Source organism: Pygocentrus nattereri, chromosome 12, assembly GCF_015220715.1.
Source record: "Pygocentrus nattereri isolate fPygNat1 chromosome 12, fPygNat1.pri, whole genome shotgun sequence".
NCBI classification, from domain to species: Eukaryota; Metazoa; Chordata; class Actinopteri; order Characiformes; family Serrasalmidae; genus Pygocentrus; species Pygocentrus nattereri.
Genome location: NC_051222.1, coordinates 36,300,623 through 36,326,889, shown reverse-complemented (window position 1 = coordinate 36,326,889; position 26,267 = coordinate 36,300,623). Strand labels below are relative to the sequence as shown.

General features: G+C 40.4%; 1 protein-coding gene across 1 annotated transcript; it reads left to right on the top strand.

Moving 5' to 3' along the window:
* Positions 1-18,273: 18,273 nt before the first annotated feature.
* LOC108413110 (B-cell receptor CD22-like) lies at positions 18,274-24,786 on the top strand. The gene is made up of 10 exons (XM_037543326.1): positions 18,274-18,682; positions 19,913-20,161; positions 21,453-21,710; positions 21,806-22,063; positions 22,865-23,122; positions 23,228-23,476; positions 23,622-23,703; positions 23,980-24,022; positions 24,142-24,210; positions 24,646-24,786. Exons 1-10 carry the CDS (start codon positions 18,289-18,291, stop codon positions 24,784-24,786), a joined length of 2,001 nt encoding a protein of 666 aa, XP_037399223.1. The 5' UTR covers positions 18,274-18,288.
* Positions 24,787-26,267: the final 1,481 nt, after the last annotated feature.

The window sequence follows — 26,267 nt, the reverse complement described above, 5'->3', positions numbered from 1 at the left end:
CGGATGGGTTAAATGCAGAGGTGAAATTTCCCTGTTGTGGGACTAATAAGGGACTCAATCTATTAAACTGGTCTGAAGTTGAGTGTGAAGGCTTCCTACACTGACCCCTAAACCTCACCATGACCTTAACTTCAACCATGAACCTACACCGACTCCTAAACTTCACCCTGACCCTACACCGACTCCTAAACCTCACCCTGACCTTAACTTCAACCCTGAAACTACACCGACTCCTAAACCTCACCCTGACCTTAACTTCAACCCTGAACCTACACCGACTCCTAAACCTCTCCCTGACCTTAACTTCAACACTGAACCTACACCGACTCCTAAACCTCACCATAACTCCAAGCCTAAATCTAAGTCATTGGCTCAGACCATCACAAAGTGTGTAGACAGTGTTGGTTTAGTGTTGAAGGTGTGTGTTGTAGACATTTTGTTTGAGAATTTTAGAGTTTGGGATGTTTTGCTGGGCATATAAAGAGAATGGGGATATCATTCCTTAAAATGATTTTATTTAATTGAGGTGTTGCTCCATAATCAGACAAAAATACTTTCTAGTTTACTTCAATTCCAGACATACAGGAGGTTTTCTTATGAACAGCTCTGAACATGCCGTTTTCCACTCTTGCTGTGTTAATATTACAGTATGTTCAGGACATAGAGTACTGAAACTGCATGACTCTCAGACCCCATGGTGTAGTGATAACATTATGCTGATAATCTGCATGTATCTCACCTGATGGGTGGAGAGCAATGATGGAATCTGACACTGGAATACTGAACTTCATCTTCCCGAGGCTTTTCTTTTACCTCCACAGCAGCCATGCAGACAGATATTTAATATTAAGTTGCTCTCAAGAGTTCTTTTTTTTTCTTTTCTTTTTTTTTGAGGCAAGATGCATCACTTTTGCAGCCATTACTGGCAGTTATTTAAGTTCAGGTGCTGCTGCCTCAATTTTTCAAGCACCGTGGAACAATAAAAATTACTTCTAAACTGACTTCATATTAAGATCTAAAAGCAAAAAGTCTTATTTTTACCACTTTAACCTGGTGAAGTTGAGGTAGTCTCTGACAGTCAGTTTGAAAAATACAATATTTTTTAAAGATCTAAATGAAATAAAAATGTAGATGTAACATTGCCATCTAGAGGAAAGGACGAGGAAAGGCAGCATTCATTGCTTAAGAGCTCTGATTTTAGAATGTAAAGCTTCACTTACCACTAAGAGGTCTTCACTCTTTTTAACTCTTCTTTTATTTCTGGAGTCAAGAGAGATCATGTCATTATTACTAGGTCTTTTGTTTTACTTCAGAAAATGCTGTTCCAACAGCAATATCACCGCATCTATAGTCAAAGTAGTAAAAACCAGAGCCAATCCCAACACAATGAATTTTACTGGTTTTGCTCCAGATTTAAACCCTATAGGGGCTATTTGGTCTCATATTAAACACAAATTGCCTTGACAATGATGACTCTTCTTTCTAACTTCATCTGTTTCCTAACTTCAACTGTTTTGTTGTTGTTGTTGTGGCGACATAAGATTTAAGATTGTCAGATTTTATGTAATGGCTGATTTGCCATGTAAGGCTTGGCCCATTTTTTTGGAATGGGAGTGAAAATAAACTATCAAAATGTATCAGGAAAATAGATGTTTGAATACCGTATGAAAAAAATGCCAATGACACCAAGGACAGTCACTCCAATAACTGTATAAACAACAGTATATGGAAACCCTGCATGGAAAGGAATGACAAGGTCACATTAAAAAGAAATAATAACGAGAAAATAAAAAGCAATGTGCAAAAAAAAGTATATATATTAATCTTAAAATAGATGAATACTTAAATTGAGATTATGTGAAAACTGCTTCTTTTCTATTTTTTTGTTAAAAAAAATGTTAAGCTGAAAACAGCTGGTTCATGAGATGTTATTTTGCATGCTGGGGATGTTACAGAACTGGAAGCAACAGTTCTTGTACTTTGAAAACGATTACAGGGGTTCTGAGTGGGACATAATACCCTGTTGTAAATGTTTGTGACCATGTGTATATGTATGGGTTAGTCACTCTTCTTAAAAAGTGCCTATTTGTGACTGATGGTTTTGTTGATACTCTTAACTGTAAGGATACTTACCGGCAAAACTGTACCAGCCACTCATGTTGCCATTTTGACTGTTAACTCATTGTTATAGTCCATGGTTATGTTTCAGATATATTTGCAGTGCTTCTTTTAATAAAAAGATTAAAAAAAAATAAAAATTGAGATTATGTAAGACAGCTAGTAGACACCAGATTACACATGCTTGAGAGTGCACATAACCAAACTTATGTAAATGCTGTTTATATAATTACTTTCAGAATATTTTCTGGTAGGTGTGGCATTACCTACATTATAATATATTTGTGGTACTACCTCAAAAGCAATAATTAGTTTACCAGTCTGACTGCACCAGGGACTGCCCAAAGGTTTTAAAGAAACTTTTACAAAGTTTCTGTGGAATATTTGTGGTGTCTCATGCTATCCTGATCAAATTGTTTCATACCAATTTCACAACAAAGAGAAATCTAACATGCACATAGCATTATAACAGAAAGGTTATAAGCCAGGACTGTAGTTAGGTTATAACTCCAGCATGATCGTGACAGCCTCACTGTATAAACAAAAGCATTGGGACACCTTCACATTACACCTATATGGGATTTTATCATATCCCATTCTAAATCCATAGGCATTGATATGGACTTGGTCCCTCCTTTGGAGCTCCAACAGCCTCCACTCTTCTGGGAAGCTTTCTACAAGATGTTGGAGAGTGTCTGTGGGGAAATTTTGTCCATTCATCTAGAAGAGGTCAAACACTGATGTTGGATGAGTGGAGCGGACCAAAAGAGATGAGACCCAGCTATGCCTTTATGGACCTTGGTTTGTGCACTGGGACTCAGTCATGCTGGAACAGAACTTTGTAGGCCAGCATTAGGGTTCGCCAGCTACAAGAAGCTAGCGAAGGGAACGCAGCAGTGGGGTGACGTGGCTGAACTTGGGAAAACATGCTGTTACAATTATCACAACACCTTTGTAACTACACAGGCATTAGATATTCTTTATCATTACTGTTCTTTTCAGCTCCAGCACTGAAGAACCTTAAATTCTCATTAATGTTGTGACAGGCATGACATTAAGAAAGGCTTTGAAATCAGTAGACAAACTGATTTAAATGCACTAGAGCGGATCAACCTTTTTGAGACATGTTGCTGCCGTCAAGCCGGTAAAATGACTCTCTCAACGTCTGATACGTGTTCTGTGGTCTATTGTGAGTGAAATATGGGTCTATGCAAATTTGCAAATCATTGCTTTCTGGTTAAATTTACATTAATACATTTTACACAGTGTCCCAACTTTTTTGGAAGTGTGGCTGTAAAAGTGCAGGACATACCATAACATCTTAATAAAATTAGTCATGATGCAGCACACACTTAGGACCCTGGCACTTTTAGGTGCATTTTTCCCCCCCACATTTTTGTCAGTTCCTCTTTCAGTGTTTTTAACTTGTACTTACATGAGACAGACACACATATGTTTTATGTTCAGAAGACATGTGGCTTCTCAAATATGTAATCACCTGAGATGTTTGATATTTTTATGAAACTGGACATATTTATCAATTTTACCAATTGCTTTACCAAGCAATTTTACCTTTTTTAAAACTTATTTTTGACTTTTTAAAACATCAATTCCCAGCTTAGATGTCCATCAGAAAGTTTTAGAATAAAGTGTCTGAGTTGAAAATATAAGAATTTTGATGATTGTTCATTACATGGGTTATTACTGTAATGCAGTGTATGAGGAGCATCAGGCAGACTTGTTGTTCTTGATATTCTCTCCTGTAGGACAGACTGCTAAACCTGCATGTGACAGACTGTCACAGCAGCCAGGACTTTGAGTTTTTGTTCAGGGCCAATGTGGCTGATATTCCAGCTAATAAATCCCTTTTTAGTGCACTGGGTGTTTAAAATCAGCTGCTTATAGTAACAATGACTCTTATAATAAAGATCCTGCCAGAAACGATCAGATTAATACTGGCTTATTTAGAACACACACACACACACACACACACACCAAAGAACTACGTACCATAATATAAACTTCAAAGCTATATCAGTCCAGCGGTGCTGGACGGACGGACGGACGGCAAAAGACTCTTCAGTACTAGATGCGTGTGCACTTGTCCAATGTGCCTGTGTGAGGACACGCCCACAAACAGAGCAAGGAAAAAATTTGATGTGCCTGCAGCTTCAGAGCTGGCTAAGCGGCGGAGGCACTGAAGAGCCGTTTTCGGTGCATAAAACTGACTGATCTAATCAAATGTTTGACTTGAAACACCATGTAAATATTTTAGTAGCCCTAGAAGTGAAAAACAGTAGTAGAAATAAAGCAAAATGCAGAGTTTGAGCACAGAAATGGAGTTTTAATGGATTACTCACACAAGCTTCATCAGACCATGATGGCACCGCTACTGTTAGAAATGGAAAATTCCACAGTTTCTAAGAATGTGCTTAGTAAACTGCTGCACTAAAGCATTCCTGAGTTAAGCTGAGAAGAAAAGGTGTGATTTATGACAAAATCCACCACGAGGGTTGACAGCACTCATTGATCAGGTACAGACTGTTTCTAGTAGCTTGAAAATGGGACGATTTAACTCACCTGTCACTCTGAGCTGAACTCCAGGTTTACCCATCCATCTTTCTTTATCGTCATTTGTTTTGATTCTGAAGCAGAGCTGATGTTCATCCTTCTTCATCACATCACTCAGTTTGAGGGAGAAGTGTTTCTGATCATCAGTGAAAAACTTGACTCTGCCTGAATAATCTGGGTCTTTACTCAGATCAACCGGCTCCACCCCTGTGTGTTTACCCCAGAAAGTCTCCTTCACTGTGAGACCTTCTGGGTGAGTAAAAGTTCCGTTCATAAACACTGTGGATCCTTTTAAAGCACAGATTTCCTGTTGGTTGTACTTCACACTCCACTCTGTTCCAAAAGCTCCTGAAACATATGATGCATGAAAGAGCTGATTACAGAGACTGGAGCCCATAAGACAGTCAGAGTTACTGTCCACTCTTTAAAATATAGGTTCCTAAAAGGATTCTTTGGAACAATGCAATAGAAGAGCTACTTATGGTTCCTTAAAAACCCTGTGAACACTAGAGAATTATTAAAAGCCTCCTTTTTAAGTGAGATGTGACTCTATACCAATTATTTTTTTCCAAAGCCAAGCACTTATTTTTGTGAGTGTAGCTCACAGATTCTCCTCCTCTTGCCACTTTGTGCCACTACAGTGAAAAGCTGACCTAGTTTTGTGCAAAACCACAAAGAACAAAGCTTGACGAGTTGTGCAGTCACATGGTGGGTGAGAGGATGGGGGGGCGGTGGTGGTCAGGGATGGTGGGCTCAGCAAACCAACGGAAAACGGGCCTCATTAAGTGTGAACATTCAGGACTATTTCAGCTCTGAGAAACTTCATAGTACAGAAATTATCAGTGAACAGTCGCTTTAAGAAGTTTGTTCCACAAAATGTCTAGTTAAACAGTTTGGACTCACCCAGAATCACAGACAGAGAGACCAGAGAGAGACGCAGAAGAGCCGTCCTCAGTGACATCATTAAACAAATTTGCACAATAAACAGCACTCAGTCATTTTTATGAATTCCTCTTTATTGGCTCATAATCATCACATTTGTAAGGCTGATCTGCTGACACCACTGCATGTAGCTGTAAGGATGTCTTACTCTAATCAGACACAGCAGTTCAGTTTTTGTTACTATTCAGTAAAATTTCATTTGAACACCAGTTTTTCTACAGACTATCACAAAAAGAAGCTTTACAGAGATTCTGTCCCAGATCTTTGCTGAATAAGCTAAATACCAGAAGCATAAGTGCAAAACTGGTCTTCAGTAAAATTTCACTGATTTGGATTATATAAACAACTAATATAAAGATCATGTACTAATACGACTGAATTCAATGGCAGTTCAGTTCTAAAAAGGCAACATGTATTAAACTCACCACATTAGGACGAGCCTCTGTCTGAGCATCCAAGTAAAGGCAAAAAGACTGAAGTGCCTAAACGAGTGAGAACATTTCAGTAGTGATGGTTACTCATATCACCGCGACCCTGAGGGAGAAACGGCTTAGAAAATGTGTGTGTGTGTGTGTGTGTGTGTGTGTGTGTGTGTGGTTACTCATACGATGCTAAAAGTGGTCTTCCTCTTTAGTGTGCATGCGCCCCCGCCTCATGTGCAAAGACAGCAAACCAACCACAGTAAGCTTTTCTACAAACAAAGTGAATGTAAATAAATAAATAAATAAATAAATAAATAAATAAATATCCATTTTCTAAGCTGTTTCTCCGTCAGGGTTGCGGGGTGCTGGAGCCTATCCCAGCAGTCATAGGGCGGAAGGCAGGATACACCCTGGACAGGTCGCCAGTCCATTGCAGGGCAGACAGACAGACAGACAGACAGACAGACAGCAAATTATATTATTATAGCTGCAAAGGGTGGGCCAACATATTAAACCCTATGGATTAAGTATGAGATCTCACTCAAGTTCATATGCGTGTGAAGGCAGATGGCCAAATACTTTTGGCAATATAGTGTATATATGTCTAAAGCTGGAATGACTATGACAACTGACAAACATTACAAGGCTAATATGCAGGAGTGGAAGCCTGAGATACTGATGGCAATAAACTGAAAGCCAAGCTTTATTATATCAGGCTGTATGACAAGATTTGTGATAGCTAAAGTGCTAAGAAGAGAGAAGGCTTTTCAGGCTGATGGTGCAAGATGCCTCAAAGGCTGATAAACAACAAAACAGGTACTTTGTGAGAACATATATGCCTGCAATGCAGGTTAATGATTAAAGGGGTCTCTCAGGCTGATAAAATTTGACAAATTTACACGCTTCACTTGGATGAACCGAAAGCCTTTGAGGTTGATGCCAATAATCTGAAATCTGACAGGCTGATAAAAACTAATAATGGGTCCAGTGCTAATAAGAGGGGAGCTCTCTCATACTAAGTGCCACATGTCTCAACAACTGATAAATGACTAAATGGATCCTTTCTAGTAGAAAACAAGGCTGGTTAATGATGCACATGCTCTCTATGGTTGATACTCGACAAATATTTAGGAGCACAACAAGGTGAATACTTTGAGATGCCCATAAGGCTAGTTAATAATGCCAAGGATATGTGAAATATTAAGAGGCTGAAAATGAAGTAAAAGCCTCTAAGGTTGATAGCTTTATTCAGTTTGTTTTGCCATCAAAAAAAAAAAAAAAAAAAGCTCTCTCCAGCCGTTTAGTGTCAAATGACTCAATAGCTGATTAACGGCAAAAGAGATCTTGTAGATAAAATGTGATTTACTTCAGAATGTGGTAGTAACTATGTTCAGGAGTACCAGAGAGCATAATTGGCCTGGATCTCTATGGTTATGTTAGATGACCTATTCCCCATCACTCAGCATGGTCATCTGTTAGCTGATGTTATAAAATAATTCTTACATCACTTAACGCAACATCACTGGACAGCATCAAGCTGCATTAGCAGGAGTTCATGCATTCATTACTTCAAGGCTGGATCACTGTAAGCTGTCTGGATGTTTCAGCAAAAGCCTTAACAAGCTTCAGCTGGTCCAGAACGCTGCAGCCAGAGTCTCACAAGAACCAGAAAGTTCGACCATATTAGTCCAGTTTTATCAAACCTGCACTGGTTACCAGTTAAATTTCACATTGATTATAAAATCCTATTACTGACCTATAAAGCTCTAAACGGACTCGCCCCTCAGTACCTGAGTGACCTTCTCTCCCACTATGAACCATCACGCCTACTTAGATCACAAGGCACTGGCTCACTACTGGTACCTAGAACCAATAAAGCTCCATCAGGGGGGAGAGCTTTCTCACACAAAGCCCCCCAGCTCTAGAATAACCTTCCTGTTAATGTTCAGGACTCAGACTCAGCTTCAGTCTTTAAGTCTAGGCTAAAAACTTGTATAGTCGAGCCTTTGGTGATTAGTCTTCCTTGTCAGGTCTAGACCTGCTGGAGTCTCTGCTGCTCTGTTTTACTGTAATCTGTGGTCAGCCACTCTTTACAGAACTGACTGTGTTTTTTCTTTCCTTTCTCTGCCGAGCTGATCAGCTGCCCATCCTGTGCGTCTGATGCTGTTGCCTCTTCTGCCTTGATTGGTGCCGCTGCTCACCAGCCTTCTGGACCGGTTTGACCACCACTGAACTTCTTGCTGTACAGCGCTGTGCAGTCCTCACCCTCAGATCTTTTCTTTTCCCATTTTACTATAATACTTCATACTAATAATGTTTGCTATCCGGTGTCGACCGTAGGAGGATGGGTTCCCCTTCATGGTTCCTCTCAAGGTTTCTTCCTCTTTTAGGGAGTTTTTCCTTGCCACCGTCGCCGCTGGCTTGCTCATGGGGGCTCGGACCCGGATTTTCTTTTTTCTTTTCTTTTCTCTTCTTTCTGTAATACTGATTGTTCTGTAAAGAGTCCAAATTAAATTCATTTTTTCCCCTCAATTCTGCACACAACACCCCAGAATGACAAAGTGAAAAAGTTTATTTCAGTGTTTTACAAATTTATTCAAAATAATAAACGGTAAACAAAATCACATAAGTATTCACAGCCTTTGCTCAATGCCTTGTTGGAGCACCATTGGCAGCAATTACAGTCTCAAGTCTTTTTGACTATGATGCTACAAGCTTGGCACCTATATCTCAAGCTCCATCAGGGTGGATCTTCAGATCTCTCCAGAGATGATCTATCAGGTTCAAGTCTGGGCTCTGGCTGGGCCACTCAAGAACAGGCAGATTATTCCACAGAGTTTTGCACTCTGGCCACAAAGTGTGGATAGAATGTGAATGACTGTTCCAAGAGGGCCTCCATACTGAGAGAAGATCAGCTGGTCACCCAAGTCATGCTGGATCCCCTGGAAGAGCTAATTGAACAGACACTAAAGTTGAACAACTGTCTACGAGAGTGCTGTAGTGAACAGGAGTTGGTGTGCTCATTCTATTATGGCTCCATCCCTGGATGCCCCCAGTCCAAGTTCGAACACAAGGATGTTCATAAGTGTACATGGTACTAGAGCTCCTTGACCTTTGACCCAATGATCGACTTGTTGTCATTTCATCTGACTTCAGATTCAGATTCCTTTATTGATCCCAGGGGGAAATTGCAGTGCATGGACTTGGGACCATATGTTCTGGACACTAGGGTGAAGAGAGGTGCTGAGCTGTCAACTGATCACCATCTGGTGGTGAGTTGGATCAGATGGCAGGGAAGACTGATTGTCAGATCCTGTAGGCCCAAGCGAATTGTGAGGGTGGGCTGGGAACGACTGACTGAGGCCCCTGTTCGGAATGATTTCAACTCCCACCTCCGGGAGAGCTTTTCTCACATCCCGGAAGAGGGAGGGGATATGGACCCTATTCAAAACCTACATTGTGGAAGCTGCCAGGGGTAAATGGTCAAAATCTAAAATGGCCAACTTTTTTTTTATAGATTCTTATAACCTTTTTCTTGGCATCTTCAGCCTTCCTGACATGAACCCCATTGACTGGTGGCAATTCTGTATTGGTGCACACTATAGAAACTTAGTAATTCACAAATTCAGTTAAATGTTTGGTGAGGCCTGTGGCTGGATTCCAGGCAACAATCTATGGTTGCCTGGTATACCATATGGATCAAAGGGTTGCTAACCTCCCACTGTCCAGATTCCCAAAACAACATCATTTTAAGTAATGTGGCGGCAACTTAATCCTGTTTTATAGCTTCTACCTTCGACAAAGCTTTTAGTTTGGGAGTGTGGAGAGTTCTCCTAAACAGAAGTGATTTTGGCTCAACCAGATGGTGGTGTTTGCTACACTCTCATGTAGGCAACATTGAGAAAAATGCTCCAGGTTTTTGTGAACAATTTTATCAATATTACTCTGGATTAAATTCTAGACTGCTAGTTAACCGGGAGACCTCCATCAATTTTAGCCATTGACAGGTAAGCCAGTAGACCTGGCCCACTTTGTGATAGGTCAGCACACAGAGCGGATTTCATTACTGCTCACTCAGGCGCCAGAGTTGAAGCTAGTAATAGGGTTCTCCTGGATGTTCACACAGGTCCTATGTCTTAGCCATTGACTTCCTCCCAGGCACCACCCCTCTCTGAGGGAGGCAGTTTTCTGTGTATGCCTGCATTGAGTATAGGGGGCTAAACAAAATTACAGTTAAGGACCACTATGCATTGCCGCTGATGACCTCAGTGTTCAAGGCATTGCAGCAGGCCTCAGTTTTTTTTTTAAACCAAGTTGGACCAGCACAGTGTCTACAATCTTATTCAGGGAATGCCAGGGGGATGAATGGAAGACACCATTTTTTACCTCTTCTGGTCTTTACCAGTACCTCATGATACATTTTGGTTTGATGAATGATCCTGCTGTCTTCCAACACTATATAAAGTAGTCCTGCACCAAACTCTCAACCACCATGTGTTTGTCTACTTCGATGACAACTACATCTGCTCGTGTCCAAGAACCATCTAAATCCTGTACCCAGTGAAAATCTAGGCCATCACCAAGTGGCCATATTTCACCATTCAGTTCAAATTCTTTGCTTTACCATTTTTTTCCTGTAAATTGACATGGAATTTCAGCACAGTGGCCACCCCATTAACATATTCACAAAGAAGAGCATGGATACTTTCAGTGGACCCCAAAAGCTCAGAAAGCGTTAGAAGAACCTAAGCAACATTTCACCTCTACCCTAGTGCTGTGGCTCCCCGACTCACATTATTATCTATAGAAGAGAACAGAATTGTGAATGACCCCAGCCACCATTGTGTGCGCTACAGTTTGTTGCACCACTGGGGCCTGATAAATGACTCAGAACATGCATGGCTTGTGTGACAGATTTGCTGGAAAAATTTGCTGAATTCCTTTGAGAAGGAGAGTTGAAGCAAATTTGCAAAGAATGGAAGTTTTACCAAAATCAAACATGTACAATGGGAATGTCCATGCGTTTCAAAATAGGATACAAAACCAGCTTTTGTCCAAAGATGTACAAGTTACTTAACTACATTCATCAACCAAACACATGCTTTATAAACAGGAAGAGTATCAAGGATTAAAACAAACAAAAAAAAAAAACCCACCACACCCTTTACAGCAGAGGAGCCCAACCCTGTTCCTGGGAATCTATGCCATTACAAAAGTGTAGAATAGCAGCAGGTCACCATAACAAGGGCTGGTCATCTCTTATTTAAATGGTTTTAACCCATTAAAATCCCAAGGTTATTGCATACAAGGGCTTAAGTAACAGGGATGCCAGTGCAAAATGGTTGTGCTATGCTTATGTGGTAGAAGTGTGTGATAAAACTTTTGGTCTGATGGGGGACCCTGGCCAGGTTCACCATCGGGCCTTAAGCAGTTCAGGTCCAATTGTGTGCCTTAAGTTTTCGCAGGGAAAAAACATTCTGGTGCAAGTTTGATGCCCATTTTCTAAGAATGTATAGTGTATCAGTAGAAAAGTCATCAATTCAAAAGAAATGCTGAGGACCTTTTAGAAAGCAGGCCCAGATCACACTTTGCTATTAAGGTGGTCTTATTACATTTTTCCTATGAGCACTTTTGATAAAAGCACTGATAAGTCATCACTGGAGGGCTTGAGCAGAAGGAGAAGAGGTGGAACTGGCTAAAATTATGCTGGAACATGCTTTCCACAAATGCTATCACAAGCAACTATAAGATTACACATGGAAAATGAAAATAAATAAATAAATAAGATTATTATTAATATTAGTAGGAGTAGTGTTAGTAGTAAATAGCTTTGCAGGAGTTTTAACTGAAGCTTATCTCTTGATACATCTAAAAAGGTCATGTGCTTCCTGTAGGAGGATGGTGCATGTTAATGAGCCTGGAGTTAAGTGTTGGCCACATCTAAATTAATACTTCAGTGCAGCCCGTCTCCTCACCATTTCTCATGTAGACGCTGGTGATGAGCTTCATTAAATGACGGTAAGATAATTTTTGTGGTTAAAATGTTATTAACTTTTAGAAACAAACATAGCTTTAGAATTTTTAAAAATCTGTATTCCAAACCAGTAAATATTTTCAGATTCAAAGCCATTTGTCAGGATAGTGTTTTCCTTGGTAACAAATTTAGGAACATCTTAGTCCATCAACATCCCTTTATCACTTCTGAGCCAACAAAAATGCTTTAGGTATAAATTCTAGGCTGACAGTTACTTCCACAAAAAAGAACTTAATTTTAATGCTTGATATTAACTGAATATGTAGAACTGATGTGATGTCTACGTGATGTCTTCTTGGTTTGTTCAGTATTAGAGGGCACTGCTGTGCAAAGCTGTAATTTGTGAAGGCTTCATTTTTATATGGGAAACGCACTTTACCCCAGTTAAGATTGGAGCCTATTTACTGAGTGTATAGTATCAGCAGAAAGCCATCATTCAAAAGAAAAGCTGCTGATGACCTTTCAGAAAGCAGGCCCAGACCTGCTATGCAGATGGTCTTATGTTTATTCCATCAGCTGGGTAACACTCAGATCAACACTGATACACACTAGTGATACTTTACAGACTAGCACGAGAAGAGGTGGAACAGACTAGATATTGCTGGATAATATTAGGACAAAATAAGTTTTACTAGTAAATAACTTTGCGAGAGTTTTAAGTGCAGCTCATCTCATGCTGCAGCTAAGATGATCACATGCTTCCTGTAGGAGGATGGTGCATGTTAATGAGCCTGGATATTTTTACTGAGCAAGAGAGCCTGGAGTTGAGTGTTAGCCACATCTAAAATTAATACTTTAGTGCAGCCTGTCTCCTCAGCAATTCTCATGTAGATGCTGGAGATCAGCCTTGTTAAAAGGACAGCAAGAACACACACATTCACAGCCTTTGCTCAATACTTTGTTGAAGCACGTTTGGCAGCAATTACAGCATGTCACTCCTACTCCACCCTAGGGGCAGTTGTGGGCTGGAGGTTAGGGATCTGGCCCTGTGACCGGAAGGTTACCGGTTCGATCCCCAGGGCCGACAGTCCATGACTGAGGTGTCCTTGAGCAAGACACCTAACCCCCAACTGCTCCCTGGGCGCCGTGGATAGGGCTGCCCACCGCTCGGGGCAAGTGTGTGCAATGTGGAGGTGGAATTTCCCCAGTTGTGGGATCAAAAAAAAAAAAAAAGTCTCTCTTAATCTTAGTCTTTGAGTATGATGCTACAAGTCTGGGCTCTGGCTGGGCCACTCAAGAACATTCACAGAGTTGTCCTGAAGCCACTCCTTTGTCATCTTGGCTGTGTGCTTAGGGTCATTGTCCTGTTGGAAGATAAACCTTCACCCCGGTCTGATAACCTGTTCCAGAGTGATCTGGACTTCTTCAAGGAGGTCTCTGTACATTGCTGCATTCATCTTCCCCTGAATAGTCTCTCAGTTTCTGCTGCTGAAAGACAGCCCCACAGCATGATGCTGCCACCACCATGCTGCCACATGCTTCACTGTAGGGATGGTATTGGCCAGGTCATGAGTGGTACCTGGTTTCCTCCAGACATAACACTTGGCATTCAGGCCAAAGAGTTCAATCTTTGTTTCATCAGACCAGAGAAGTTTGTTTCTCATGGTCAGAGTCCTTCAGGTGCCTTTTGGCAAACTCCAAGCAGACCGTCTTGTGCCTTTTACTGAGGAGTGGCTTCCGTCTGGCCACTCTACCATACAGGTCTGATTGGAGGAGTGCTGCAGAAATGGTTGTCCTTCTGGAAGGTTCTCTCTCCACAGAGCAATGCTGAAGCTCTGTCAGAGTGACCCTTGGGTTCCTTTTCACCTCCTTGACTAAGGCCCTTTTACCCTGATCACTCAGATTGGCCGAGCGGCCAGCTCTAGTAAGAGAAACTTCCAAACTTCTTCCATTTATGGATGATGGAGGCCACTGTGCTCATTGGGACCTTCAATGCTGCAGAATTGTTTCTGTACCCTTCCCCAGATCTGTGCGTCGATGAAATCCTGTCTGAGGTGTCCAGACAATTCCTTGGACTTCATGGCTTGGTTTGTGCTCTGACATGTACTGTCCTCTATAGGACCATATATAGACAGGTGTGTGCCTTTCCACATGTCCAATTAACTGGCTTTAACACAGGTGGTCTCCAGTCAAGGTGAACAGCTGAAGGATGATCAGTGGAAACAGGAGGCAGCTGAGCTCAATGTTAAGTGTCATGGCAAAGGCTATGAATATTTATGTACATGATTTTTTTATATTTTTAGTAAATTTACAAAAACATTCAAAAACAATTTTTCCCTTTGTCATCATGGTGTATTGTGTGTAGAATTTTGAGGGTAAAAGGGGATTTAATCCATTATATTCCATTTTGGACTAAGTCTGTAACAAATGTGTAAAAAGTGAAGTGCTGTGAATACTTTCCAGATGCGCTGTATAGACAATGCAAGACAAAAAGGTACTGAGCAGACAGGGGTATAAATACACTGAATGGAAACGAGAAACACCTGAGACTAATAAGAGGGCAGGGTTTCAAATTACATGCAGATGGATGAAGCAACAAGGGGCAGCACTAGGGAGAATATTAAACAGAACAAGGCACACATTCCAGGAATCAAAGGCACATGGCAAACAAAAACACATGACACTGGGAAACCAAGAAAAAAGCAAGGTGAGAAAGACTAGGACCGAGTGAACAGATGTTACAGCTAGACTTAGGTGGAAAAGTTAGCATCTTGCTAAAGCAAAAGTGTGAAAAATGATGGAAAAAGATTTGACGTAAATGACATATTAAGCTGTAAGTGAGAAATGTTTGGCCCTGCAGACTAATCATGGCGTAGAAATGCATAATCCAAAGTGCATTTAAAAAATGACCGTGTGCTCTCAGAATTCTCTGGTGCATCTACATTCTCAGAGTCTAGGTGGACGTCGTTGGGGTAGCAGAGATTTCAGCCCTCATTGGGTAGGCAAATGCTCATCCTGCCTACATCTGAGCTGAAACGTGAAGATGTAGATGCTTCTACTAAAGCAAAAACTGGAGATGAATCTCTCCATCTTGTTTCCATGCAGCCCCTAAACATTGTAGCCTTCATCAGCTAAAAAGTTTTTGCATAATGTGGTGGATTGGGGGGGATAAAAAATAAATAAATAAAAAAAACTTAATTTGCATTCTTTATGCCAATATTTCATAAATTCACTTAATACGTGCAAAAAGTGTGAATGGAAATCTGGGAGAAGATCATCAGAAACAGCATCCAATCAGCACTCAGTAGCAGCAATGTTAGTATCTTTACTGCCCAAACTTTTTGCTGCAGAAGAAATTTACACTGCTTGCCTAGAAAATGAAGGGAGCAAAAACTCAGAACTTTTTAAAGGGAGACTGAAGTGACCTGATCACCTGCCTCACTGTCTGGTATGAGAATTCTGGGCACCATCAAACACTGATTTTACACACACACACACACACACACACACACACACACACACACACACACACACACACACACACACACACACACACAATATAATTATTGGGAGAAATGGGATGAAACTTGGATGATGACAGAAAGCACAGCCAAGCTCAAGTTTACAGGAGAGTCAGCATCATATACACTCACCAGCCACTTTATTAGGTACAATTAATAGTACTTTAATAGGTTCAATTGCTTGTTAACACAAATAGCTAAATCAGCCAATCACATGGCCACAACTCAATGCATTTAGACATGTAGAGGTGGTCAAGACAACTTGCTGAAGTTCAGACCGAGCATCAGAACGGGAAAGAAAGGGGATTTAAGGGACTTTGAACGTGGCGTGGTTGTTGGTGCCAGACGGGCTGGTCTGAGTATTTCAGAAACTGCTGATCTGCTGGGATTTTCACGCACAACCATCTCTAGGGTTTACAGAGAACGGTCCGAAAAAGAGGAAATATCCAGTGAGCGGTCAGTTGTGTGGACGAAAATGCCTTGTTGATGTGAGAGGTCAGAGGAGAATGGGCAGACTGGTTCCAGATGATAGAAAGGCAACAGGAACTCAAATAACCAACCAGAATCTCTGAGGAACGTTTCTCTGAACACTCATCCAACCTTGAAGAAGATGGGCTACAGCAGCAGAAGACCACAACGGGTGCAACTCCTGTCAGCTAAGAACAGGAAACAGACTACAATTCGCACAGGCTCACCGAAATTGAACAATAGAAGATTGGAAAAGTGTTGCCTGGTCTGACGAGTCTCGCTTTCAGCTGCGACATTTAGATGGTGGGGTCAGACTTTGGCAATTTGTTTGCCGTCCCTTTATGACCACAGTGTACACATCTTCTGATGGCTACTTCCAGCAGAATAACGCACCATGTCACACAGCTCACATCATCTCATACTGGTTTCTTGAACATGACAGTGAGTTCACTGTACTCCAATGGCCTCCACAGTCACCATATCTCAATCCAATAGAGCACCTTTGGGATGTGGTGGAACGGGAGATTCGCATCATAGATGTGCAGTTGACAAATCTGCAGCAACTGCGTGATGCCATCATGTCAATATGGACCAAAATCTCTGAGGAATGTTTCCAAAACCTTGTTGAAAGTATGCCATGAAGCATTAAGACAGTTTTGAAGGCAAAAGAAGGTCCAACTTTTTACTAGCAAAAGGGTACCTAATAAAGTGGCCAGTGAGTATAGTAAATGTTGAAGCTAAAGTTCAGCAGTCATGCATGGAACATTGCTGCACTATTTAAAAATGGAATTGTAAACTCGATATAATGCTGACTAATAAGTCAAATTCAGCCTTGAGGCAGGAAAACGTTGAAAGCAGCACTCAGACAAAAGGTGGACCTAGGAAGGTGAAATAAAAGATAACTGGGAAAACAAAACACACTTCCACTTTAAGTATGGAGGGAAGGTAGACTTTGTTTCACTTATTTGCTCTTGGCTGAGCAAAACCCTTTTCTATTGATTAGAGCAGTTTGTAGCTCAAACCTCTTTTTTTGTATTTTCAGTAGTTTTGGAGCAGTTTATTCTTTTTAGCCCTCTTTATCTTCTTTCTGTAGTTTTTTTCTTTTCTTCTTTCAGCTCTCTTTTCTTTTTGTTCAAATACCCACCAGGGCTGCGTACCACACCAGTCACCCTGCTACAAAGGTGTGACAAAGCATTACTGTTTGGTGGGTCTAGTTGTACCTAATCAGCCTGAGGGCTTCTGGGAATTGGAGTTCCCTGAACGTATGGCCCCTTGCCACCATTGCCCTCTGCTGGCAGCTGGCAGTGAAGGCTGGACCGTTACAGATAATGAACTGAATATTATATGTTTCCCAGTTTAATTCATTGATTAGTTGTTTAGTAAACTGCAGAGAAACACTGTTAGCTTTAAAGTGTCCAGTCTTGGGGCTGAGGAGAATAATCTTATAATGTACTCAAAACTGTGAAACTTTAATTAAACGAGTAATACACTAATATGGATGTGATGTATGGAGACTTTCAGACACAATCGGGAAGTTAGAAAGCATGTTTTCAGGAACAGAAACACTGGACGGGAACTGCTTTAGCAAATTATTATCTTTTAAAAGAAAGAAGATGGACGATCACTCATGGTATCACACATCATGACTGCTGCTAAGAAACTTTGAGAAAGCAGGTCTACGTCACACTATGATAGAGGGGAGCTTCTTGTTACAGAAGGTCAGGTATGGCAGAGACATCATGTAAGAGAAATTTAGCATTTAAAGAATGCAGGTATTTTAGTAGGTAGAGCACAGTTAAAGATGCTCATCCTGTCCAGTTTAACTGTTTAATCTCTTTCCTCACAATTCAGCATTGATTCACCGTTTATTACAGTCATTTCTACCTTCATTAAAATACAGTCCACATGTTACGCATAAATGCATAAAAATATTTCAGGTACTGCATGAAATTTTTCCGTTTCAAATCGCAGGCATTGATGAGACGACATCACCCAGAATGGCTCTTCTTCTGATCCTTTTGCTCATGATTATCGGTGAGTCATCAGATCCAAACTGTGACATCTTCACTACAACATCATAGACTCGTAAATGATTTACAAGTATAAAATGATTGAACATGAATTAGTTCATGGCCTAAAGTGTGGAATATTCACCATATTGATCATTCGTCATTCATGGTTTCTCTCGGAATCAGCTCAGTGGTGTAGAGTAGCTGCTGGAGTTGGAGAGGAGAGAAGTGAAGCTATAAGCTACAGTAACTCTGACTGTCTTATGGGCTCCAGACTCTGTAATCAGCTCTTTCATGCATCATATGTTTCAGGAGCTTTTGGAGCAGAGTGGAGTGTGAAGTACAACCAACAGGAAATCTGTGCTTTAAAAGGATCCACAGTGTTTATGAACGGAACTTTTACTCACCCAGAAGGTCTCACAGTGACAGAGACTTTCTGGGTTAAACATCCAGCTCCAGGGGTGGAGCCGTCTGATCTGAGTAAAGACCCAGATTATTCAGGCAGAGTCGAGTTTTTCACTGATGAACAGAAACACTTCTTCCTCAAACTGAGTGATGTAGTGAAGAAGGATGAACATCAGTTCTGCTTTAGAATCAAAACTAATGTAGAAAAAGAAAGATGGGTGGGTGCACCTGGAGTTCAGCTCAGAGTTACAGGTGAGTTAAACCATTGGGATCTCAATGATCACGCAGTCTTAGTTTTAGAGCAGTGTTTCTTACTAATGAACACTCTGCCTCCTGTTGCTTTACATCAGTCATTATATTAATGATTTTCATTACACACTAAGTAGATTTTCCTTATCAGACCTGATTTAGTCCTGCACTGTTTTCTCTGCTTTAAACCTTCTTTTTTATTCACCTTCCAAAGTCAAAACTGATCATAACTGCATTATACAAGGAAAAGCAACTGCAGCCATTTAAAACATTTTAAACGTGAACCCTTTAGTTCTCAGCATATGATGAGAGTACGGAAGAACTTTAAGCTTTAATAAATGGATGAATGATTATCTACAGCCTTTCTTTTCTGATCTGAGGCCATATTACAGGAACTTAGTAACTCAATCTTATTGATTTTAGTCACCTCAACCACTTCAGTTAGGAGGGACTTTGGGACAGAAGCTTTTACAGAACAACAATTCTTAAGGTCATAATCTTATCCAATAACTCCAGTGAAGAAAATAGTATTACAGAAACACCCTTTGTAGACTGAACCTCCTAAATACTTTCCCAATTTCTTTAGACAAGCCCCGATCTGTCTAAACTGCTTTTATCTATTGCTTTCTAACAATTTATTACGAAGGGCAGCATATTTCTTCCACACTGAAAACTTGTGTTTTGACTTGTGTGTTTATTTATTTATTTTTTTGAAAGATTGCTACCATCCCCTCTTATTATGTTTGTGTGTTGTTGATAAAATAATGACTGCGGTGAATAATGAGGTGTCAAAGCCAAATATATGTCTGTTTTTCAGTAGGAATATGTTAGTCAGCTAAAGTGTTTGGGAAATCAAAATTGAAGAGCAGCAATAAACAGCATGACATAATACTCTAAACTTCAATTTTATTGCACTTTAGTTTGACCTGTTTCACATCAGTAATGGTAGATAACTGTCTGGTTAACTTGGTTATTTTGGTTGCATGTTCATGTTTCAGCTCTGCATATGTGGTCGGTTGCCAGCTAAGAGACTCGCCAGTTGATTGTTGACTTTGATAAAGTTAGTTAATAGTTCCTATTTAAAGAAAAGGTGCTGTAAAAGGAGACAAAATTCCTGAATTAAGATCAGATTTGCTTTGTGTGAAAAAATCTTATCTTGACCTGTCAGATCATAACTTAAGACAGATAGACAGGACGTTTTTATACAGCCTGATGTTTCTCCATTTATCTTAGAACTCCATGTAGAAGCTCCTGAAGAAGTGACAGAGGGAGAAACAGCAGATCTGACATGTAAGACCACCTGCAGTCTGACTGACCCAACATTCATCTGGTACAAAAATGGACGTCCTTTAACCACAAAGATCATCAAGAACAACCAGCTCCACCTGCAGACGGTCAGCAGTGAGGATGCAGGCAGTTATAGCTGTGCTGTAAGAGGATCTCAACACCTCCGCTCTACTGCTCACAGCCTCAGAGTCAGATGTGAGTGAAGCTCATATTTTTCTTTATATGCCACATTTTCAGAGAAGTATAAGTCATGTAGCTTAACGCAAGTCTAGTCGAGTCTTAAATCTCTCAGAGAATTTCAGTGTCATTATTAGCTGCACCTTTCAAGTTTGACACTGTAAATACCAAGACTTGCATTATAAGAAGTTTTCTAGAAGAACTGAAGTGCTACACACGATAAATACAGCACTTTAAACATCCCATTTTCTAAGCCGCTTGCACTTTAAACAAAGGGTCTAAAATAATTTAAAAAGGTTGATTAGGCCACTACAATTCAGCAAGTCTTAAAAGAATGTGATTCATAACTAAAACTAAAACAATTACTAAAACTTTTACTAGATTATCTGACTAAAGTAAACTAGCTTTTGCCAAATTTACCTTTTTATTTTGGACACCACTTGTGTCCATAGAACTTCATTCTGTCCATCTAACTGAATGTTTCTCTACAATGAAAGGCCTGTGAATGTAAAACTGTTAAACCTGATGCTGCTACAAGCTGCAAACTGAACTAAAAAAAACTAAGAATTAATACCAAAAGTGCCCATTAGAAGAAAAAACTTTTCACACAAATAAAGTTGGAGTGTTACAATGTCAGCACAGATCAGACGATCACAGATAAAAGGACAAGGTTGAAGGTTACTTGAGGTTTTGGTAATGGTATAGAAGGGACAGTCAGAACCAGGCTAAGGTCAGAGAGTAAGAGAACCAGAACAATTGGGACATCCAGAGAGAAGGCAAAAAACAAGTTCAAGTTCAAAAACCAAAGCCTCAGACAAAATCCCACAAACAAACCAAAAACGGCAAAGACAGAAAGAGCAGATCAGAAATATGGACAACAAATACAGGTCAGACACAGAAGAACACAAGCAAAGAAGGTTCAGTGTGCAACAGAAGGTGTTGGCAACACTTTGCAAATTACTAAGCTAAACACCAACTGTGTGTGCATCCGAGTCAAGTCAGAAACCATTTAAGTGACTGCCCATACCGAGTCCTGAATTAGTTGAGTGCATATCAGAGTAGAATCGCAAGTTAATTTTGTGCATGTGAGTTGAGTCACAAGTCGGTTAAGCACGTGTTCAAGTCAAGTCTTCAGTCAGTTAATGAGTCAAGATGCGAATCAGCTAAGTGCATGTTAAGTCATGAGTCAAGTCACCATCTCTATGCTGTAAAGAGTTGTATAAGACAGTTTTAACAGCAAAAATGATAATACATGTCTAAATAATAATATTATTATGAGTAGTTATTGACATTTTAAAAATATCTTTAGATCCTCCAAAGAACGTCTCAGTGTCCATCAGTCCCTCTGGTGAAATAGTGGAGGGCAGTTCAGTGACTCTGACCTGCAGCAGTGATGGAAACCCACCTGTAAAGATCTATACCTGGTTTAAGGGATCAACATCAGTAGGAGAAGGAAAAACCTACAGCATACCCAACATCAGATCTGAGCACAGTGGAGAATACACATGCCAGGGTCGGAATGATCATGGAGAGAGAAGGTCCACTGCTGTGAAGATTAATGTTCTTTGTAAGCTTCTTGTGATTGTTTTAAGCTGTATTAGATGATTTGAGGAAGCCCAGAAATCACAAAGATCATAATCATTTTTATTTTGTCTGTTTCAGATCCTCCAAAGAGGGTCTCAGCGTCCATCAGTCCCTCTGGTGAAATAGTGGAGGGCAGTTCAGTTACTCTGACCTGCAGCAGTGATGGAAACCCACCTGTGAAGATCTACACCTGGTTTAAGGGATCAACAACAGTAGGAGAAGGAAAAACCTACAGCATACCCAACATCAGATCTGAGCACAGTGGAGAATACACATGCCAGGGTCGGAATGATCATGGAGAGAGAAGGTCCACTGCTGTGAAGATTAATGTTCTTTGTAAGCTTCTTGTGATTGTTTTAAGCTGTATTAGATGATTTGAGGAAGCCCAGAAATCACAAAGATCATAATCATTTTTATTTTGTCTGTTTCAGATCCTCCAAAGAGGGTCTCAGCGTCCATCAGTCCCTCTGGTGAAATAGTGGAGGGCAGTTCAGTTACTCTGACCTGCAGCAGTGATGGAAACCCACCTGTGAAGATCTACACCTGGTTTAAGGGATCAACAACAGTAGGAGAAGGAAAAACCTACAGCATACCCAACATCAGATCTGAGCACAGTGGAGAATACACATGCCAGTGTCGGAATGATCATGGAGAGAGAAGGTCCACTGCTGTGAAGATTAATGTTCTTTGTAAGCTTCTTGTGATTGTTTTAAGCTGTATTAGATGATTTGAGGAAGCCCAGAAATCACAACGATCATTATCATTTTTGTTTTGTCTGTTTCAGATCCTCCAAAGAGGGTCTCAGTGTCCATCAGTCCCTCGGATGAAATGGTGGAGGGCAGTTTAGTGACTCTGACCTGCAGCAGCGATGGAAACCCACCTGTGAAGATCTACACCTGGTTTAAGGGATCAACGCCAGTAGGAGAAGGAAAAACCTACAGCATTCCCAACATCAGATCTGAGCACAGTGGAGAATACACATGCCAGGGTCAGAATGATCATGGAGAGAGAAGATCCACTGCTGTGAAGATTAATGTTCTTTGTAAGCTTCTTGTGATTGTTTTAAGCTGTATTAGATGATTTGAGGAAGCCCAGAAATCACAAAGATCATTATCATTTTTGTTTTGTCTGTTTCAGATCCTCCAAAGAGGGTCTCAGTGTCCATCAGTCCCTCTGGTGAAATAGTGGAGGGCAGTTCAATGACTCTGACCTGCAGCAGTGATGGAAACCCACCTGTGAAGATCTACACCTGGTTTAAGGGATCAACATCAGTAGGAGAAGGAAAAACCTACAGCATCCCCAACATCAGATCAGAGAACAGTGGAGAATACATATGCCAGAGTCGGAATGATCATGGAGAGAGAAGATCCACTGCTGTGAAGATTAATGTTGCATGTGAATGAATGTTGATGTATTAATATAATTTCAGCTGTATTAAGATCATGTCAGTAAACACAAGTATTATTTCTTTTTTTTCTTTTCTTTTCTTGTCTACTGTAGATCCTCCAAAGAATGTCTCAGTGTCCATCAGTCCCTCTGGTGAAAAAGTGGAGGGCAGTTCAGTGACTCTGACCTGCAGCAGTGATGGAAACCCACCCGTAAAGATCTACACCTGGTTTAAAGAAGGTGGAACCTCACCTGTAGGATCTGGACACAGTTACAGTCCTCTGCAGAGGGGATCTTACTACTGTGAGGCTCAGAATCAGCATGGAGCTCAGAGATCAGATCTGGTGACAGTCGATTTAAACGGTGAGACACACGACTTTGTGAATATGTTTCAATTCCTGCATCTCATGATTAAGGAGTAATTATTAAAGTCATTCATCAATTGTTTTACTAATTATTGCAGTTTTATGGTTACATTTCTGATTATGAATGTGTTTGTTCTTTGCAGGTCACTTAGTGACTCTGTATGCAGCTGCTGGAGTCGGACTTTGTGAAGTTGCAGTTTTTCTCGCTGCATTTTTCTGGAAAAGGTGAGAATAATTAAATACTTTAAAGACAGTTACTATTATTATTTTACTAGTTGCATTTTCAAAAATGTAATTGAATCATGAATTATTAATACAAATCCACATCTTTTAATCTTAATTATTTACAAAGTCTCTAAAGGAACATGGATAATATAGCAACATAACAATATCTAGTGCGCACCAAATTGGTGCCTAAAAAGAATACATAAGAGCTTCCTACTTAAGAGCTTAAGAGTCTCCATATTATTTTAAGTGCATTTATTTAATTTTTGTGAGCAGGAGGAAAAGGCAGACCAGAAATATGAATGAACCGGACTATGTGGTGAGTTCTTACAGTATTCTGGATATCAGCCAGTCAGTGGTGGGTCTATTAACCCTCCTGTTGAATTGGTTAAAAATGTATCCATTTTCTGATCTATTCTCTAACTCCCTGTTCTGAAGAACACAAGACGCAGAACCAAGCCTCCTGATGACGACTCTTGCAGTGTTGATGACTATGAGAATGTAACCGTGAGTTGCAAACAATAAAACGTATTACACTTTTTTACACCACACTCCAACTACATTTGACAGAAGGGAGAAACCTGAAACCAAGAGCTGGTGCAGATTTTAGGACCTTAACATTAAATTAATGGTTGATCTATTTGCTGTTATTTTACTGGCCATTGGAAATACAGACATTTCCCAACACTATTTGTGCATTAGTCTAACTACTAAGTCTCCGCTTGCTATAATTATGTGGGATGGATTGCTCTACTGTCAGATATGAGTAATGACTAATCCTCAACCTCAAGTGCCTTCTTGCGGTTATACTACAGTTTCATGCTTGATGCTTAGAACTAAATTAAAACAATTTTGACACAAAAGACGGTTTAGCAAATGTTTATTTACACTGCATGAAGAAAAAACCATTACATATATTTGTTTCTGACCTGTTCTCTGTAGAAAGCAGGCCTCAGTGCCCCGCCTCCTGATGACGACTCATCCGGTGATCAAGACTACATGAATATAACAGTAAGTTCCAAATATTTGGCTGTAATCACAACACAGTACAACTGCATTTTACGGAATGCAGAAAGTAAGTAGAGACACGGATCTTCTGAATTATTTACCTACTTTTCATTCTGTCATGCATCCCTCTGGCTCTGAGGCTTGTCATGTCATGGACTTTTGTTAGAGTGTGCAATCTTTTTTGACGATTCTTCCTGTCTGATCGGGCAAGCTGTTTACTTTGGTAAAAAAATAACTCCTGACCTGTTCTACAACTCTGTTCTGTAGGACACAGGCCCCAGAGCTCCAACTCCTGATGATAACTCATCCAGTGCTGATGACTATGAGAATATACAAGTGAGTCCCAAACATTAGTTTCATTGCAGTCATTACACTGTCATTACACCACAGTCTACATTTTATACTTGAAAGCAAATAACAGATTTGAGTCATTTAAGATGAAGTGAAGGATTTTTCTATTAGTCATTTTTTTTAATGGTTACTGGAAATAGTGAGGATTCAACTTCAGGGTGTTATTGTGCATATAGCACAAGCTGCTTAAATTTCTGTAATGCAAACCATTCAAGATATTTACATTTGGGAACATTCATGAAGAAAAAATATAAAACTACAAATGTGTCAGCAAAAAGCTCGAGACAACTAGTTACTCTGTGTGTCACATTTTAAAGCACGGCCGGTGAGTAATGTCCTTATAAACATTAGAGGAAGAGTCATACCACCCAGTGTTCTCCACCTCATGGATTAGTTTCTCCTGATCTGTTTTAAACCAGGTCTTCTGTGTTCCCTTTAAATACAGCAGGCTAGATAAAACATGACCCTTCTCTCCATCCTCAGGGCTCAGGCCTCAGTGCTCTGCCTCCGGATGATGACTCTTCCAGTGTTGATGACTATGAGAACATCCCAGTGAGTTCCAAACATTAGAATCTTATTACACTGTTATTACACAGCAGTCGGACCAGATCTCTCCAGCTTTGACAGAAGCGAGTAATGATCTCAGTACTTTAATATGAAGTGAATGTTTCATCCACTCCTCGTTTATTAACTGGTCATTGGGAATCGAAACGATTGAAACAGATTCTAACACTACATCTACATTAATATGACTATGTAGCTACGCTTGCTATAATTATGCAACAGCACACAAGAGGCAGCGTGGTGCTGTGAGACGCCAGCACTGTTGAGCTGCAGTCGTAGGCCTGAGGCCACAGGCCGGTGTTTAGATCAGCACAGCGGTCCCAAAATCTCCCAGTACAGCCTGGTCTCGAGTGCACTGCTGTGATTACACCACAGATTATAGCAGTTTCATTCTTCATTTTTATTACAAGGATTTCAGGCAATTATGACATGAAAACAGATTAATAATAACATCTATTTACACTTTACCCAGAAACGGCTCTTATTTAGAACTGCTGAATATTAATAATTTGAAGGAGTTAAGTGCCCAGCTGCAAGCCCTTGGTATGTCCTACAAAAGTGAATGAGCCACTAATGTTTCCCCACATGTTGAATTAATGGTGTCTGTCTTTTCTGTTAGCAGGCCAGATAAGTTTGACAGC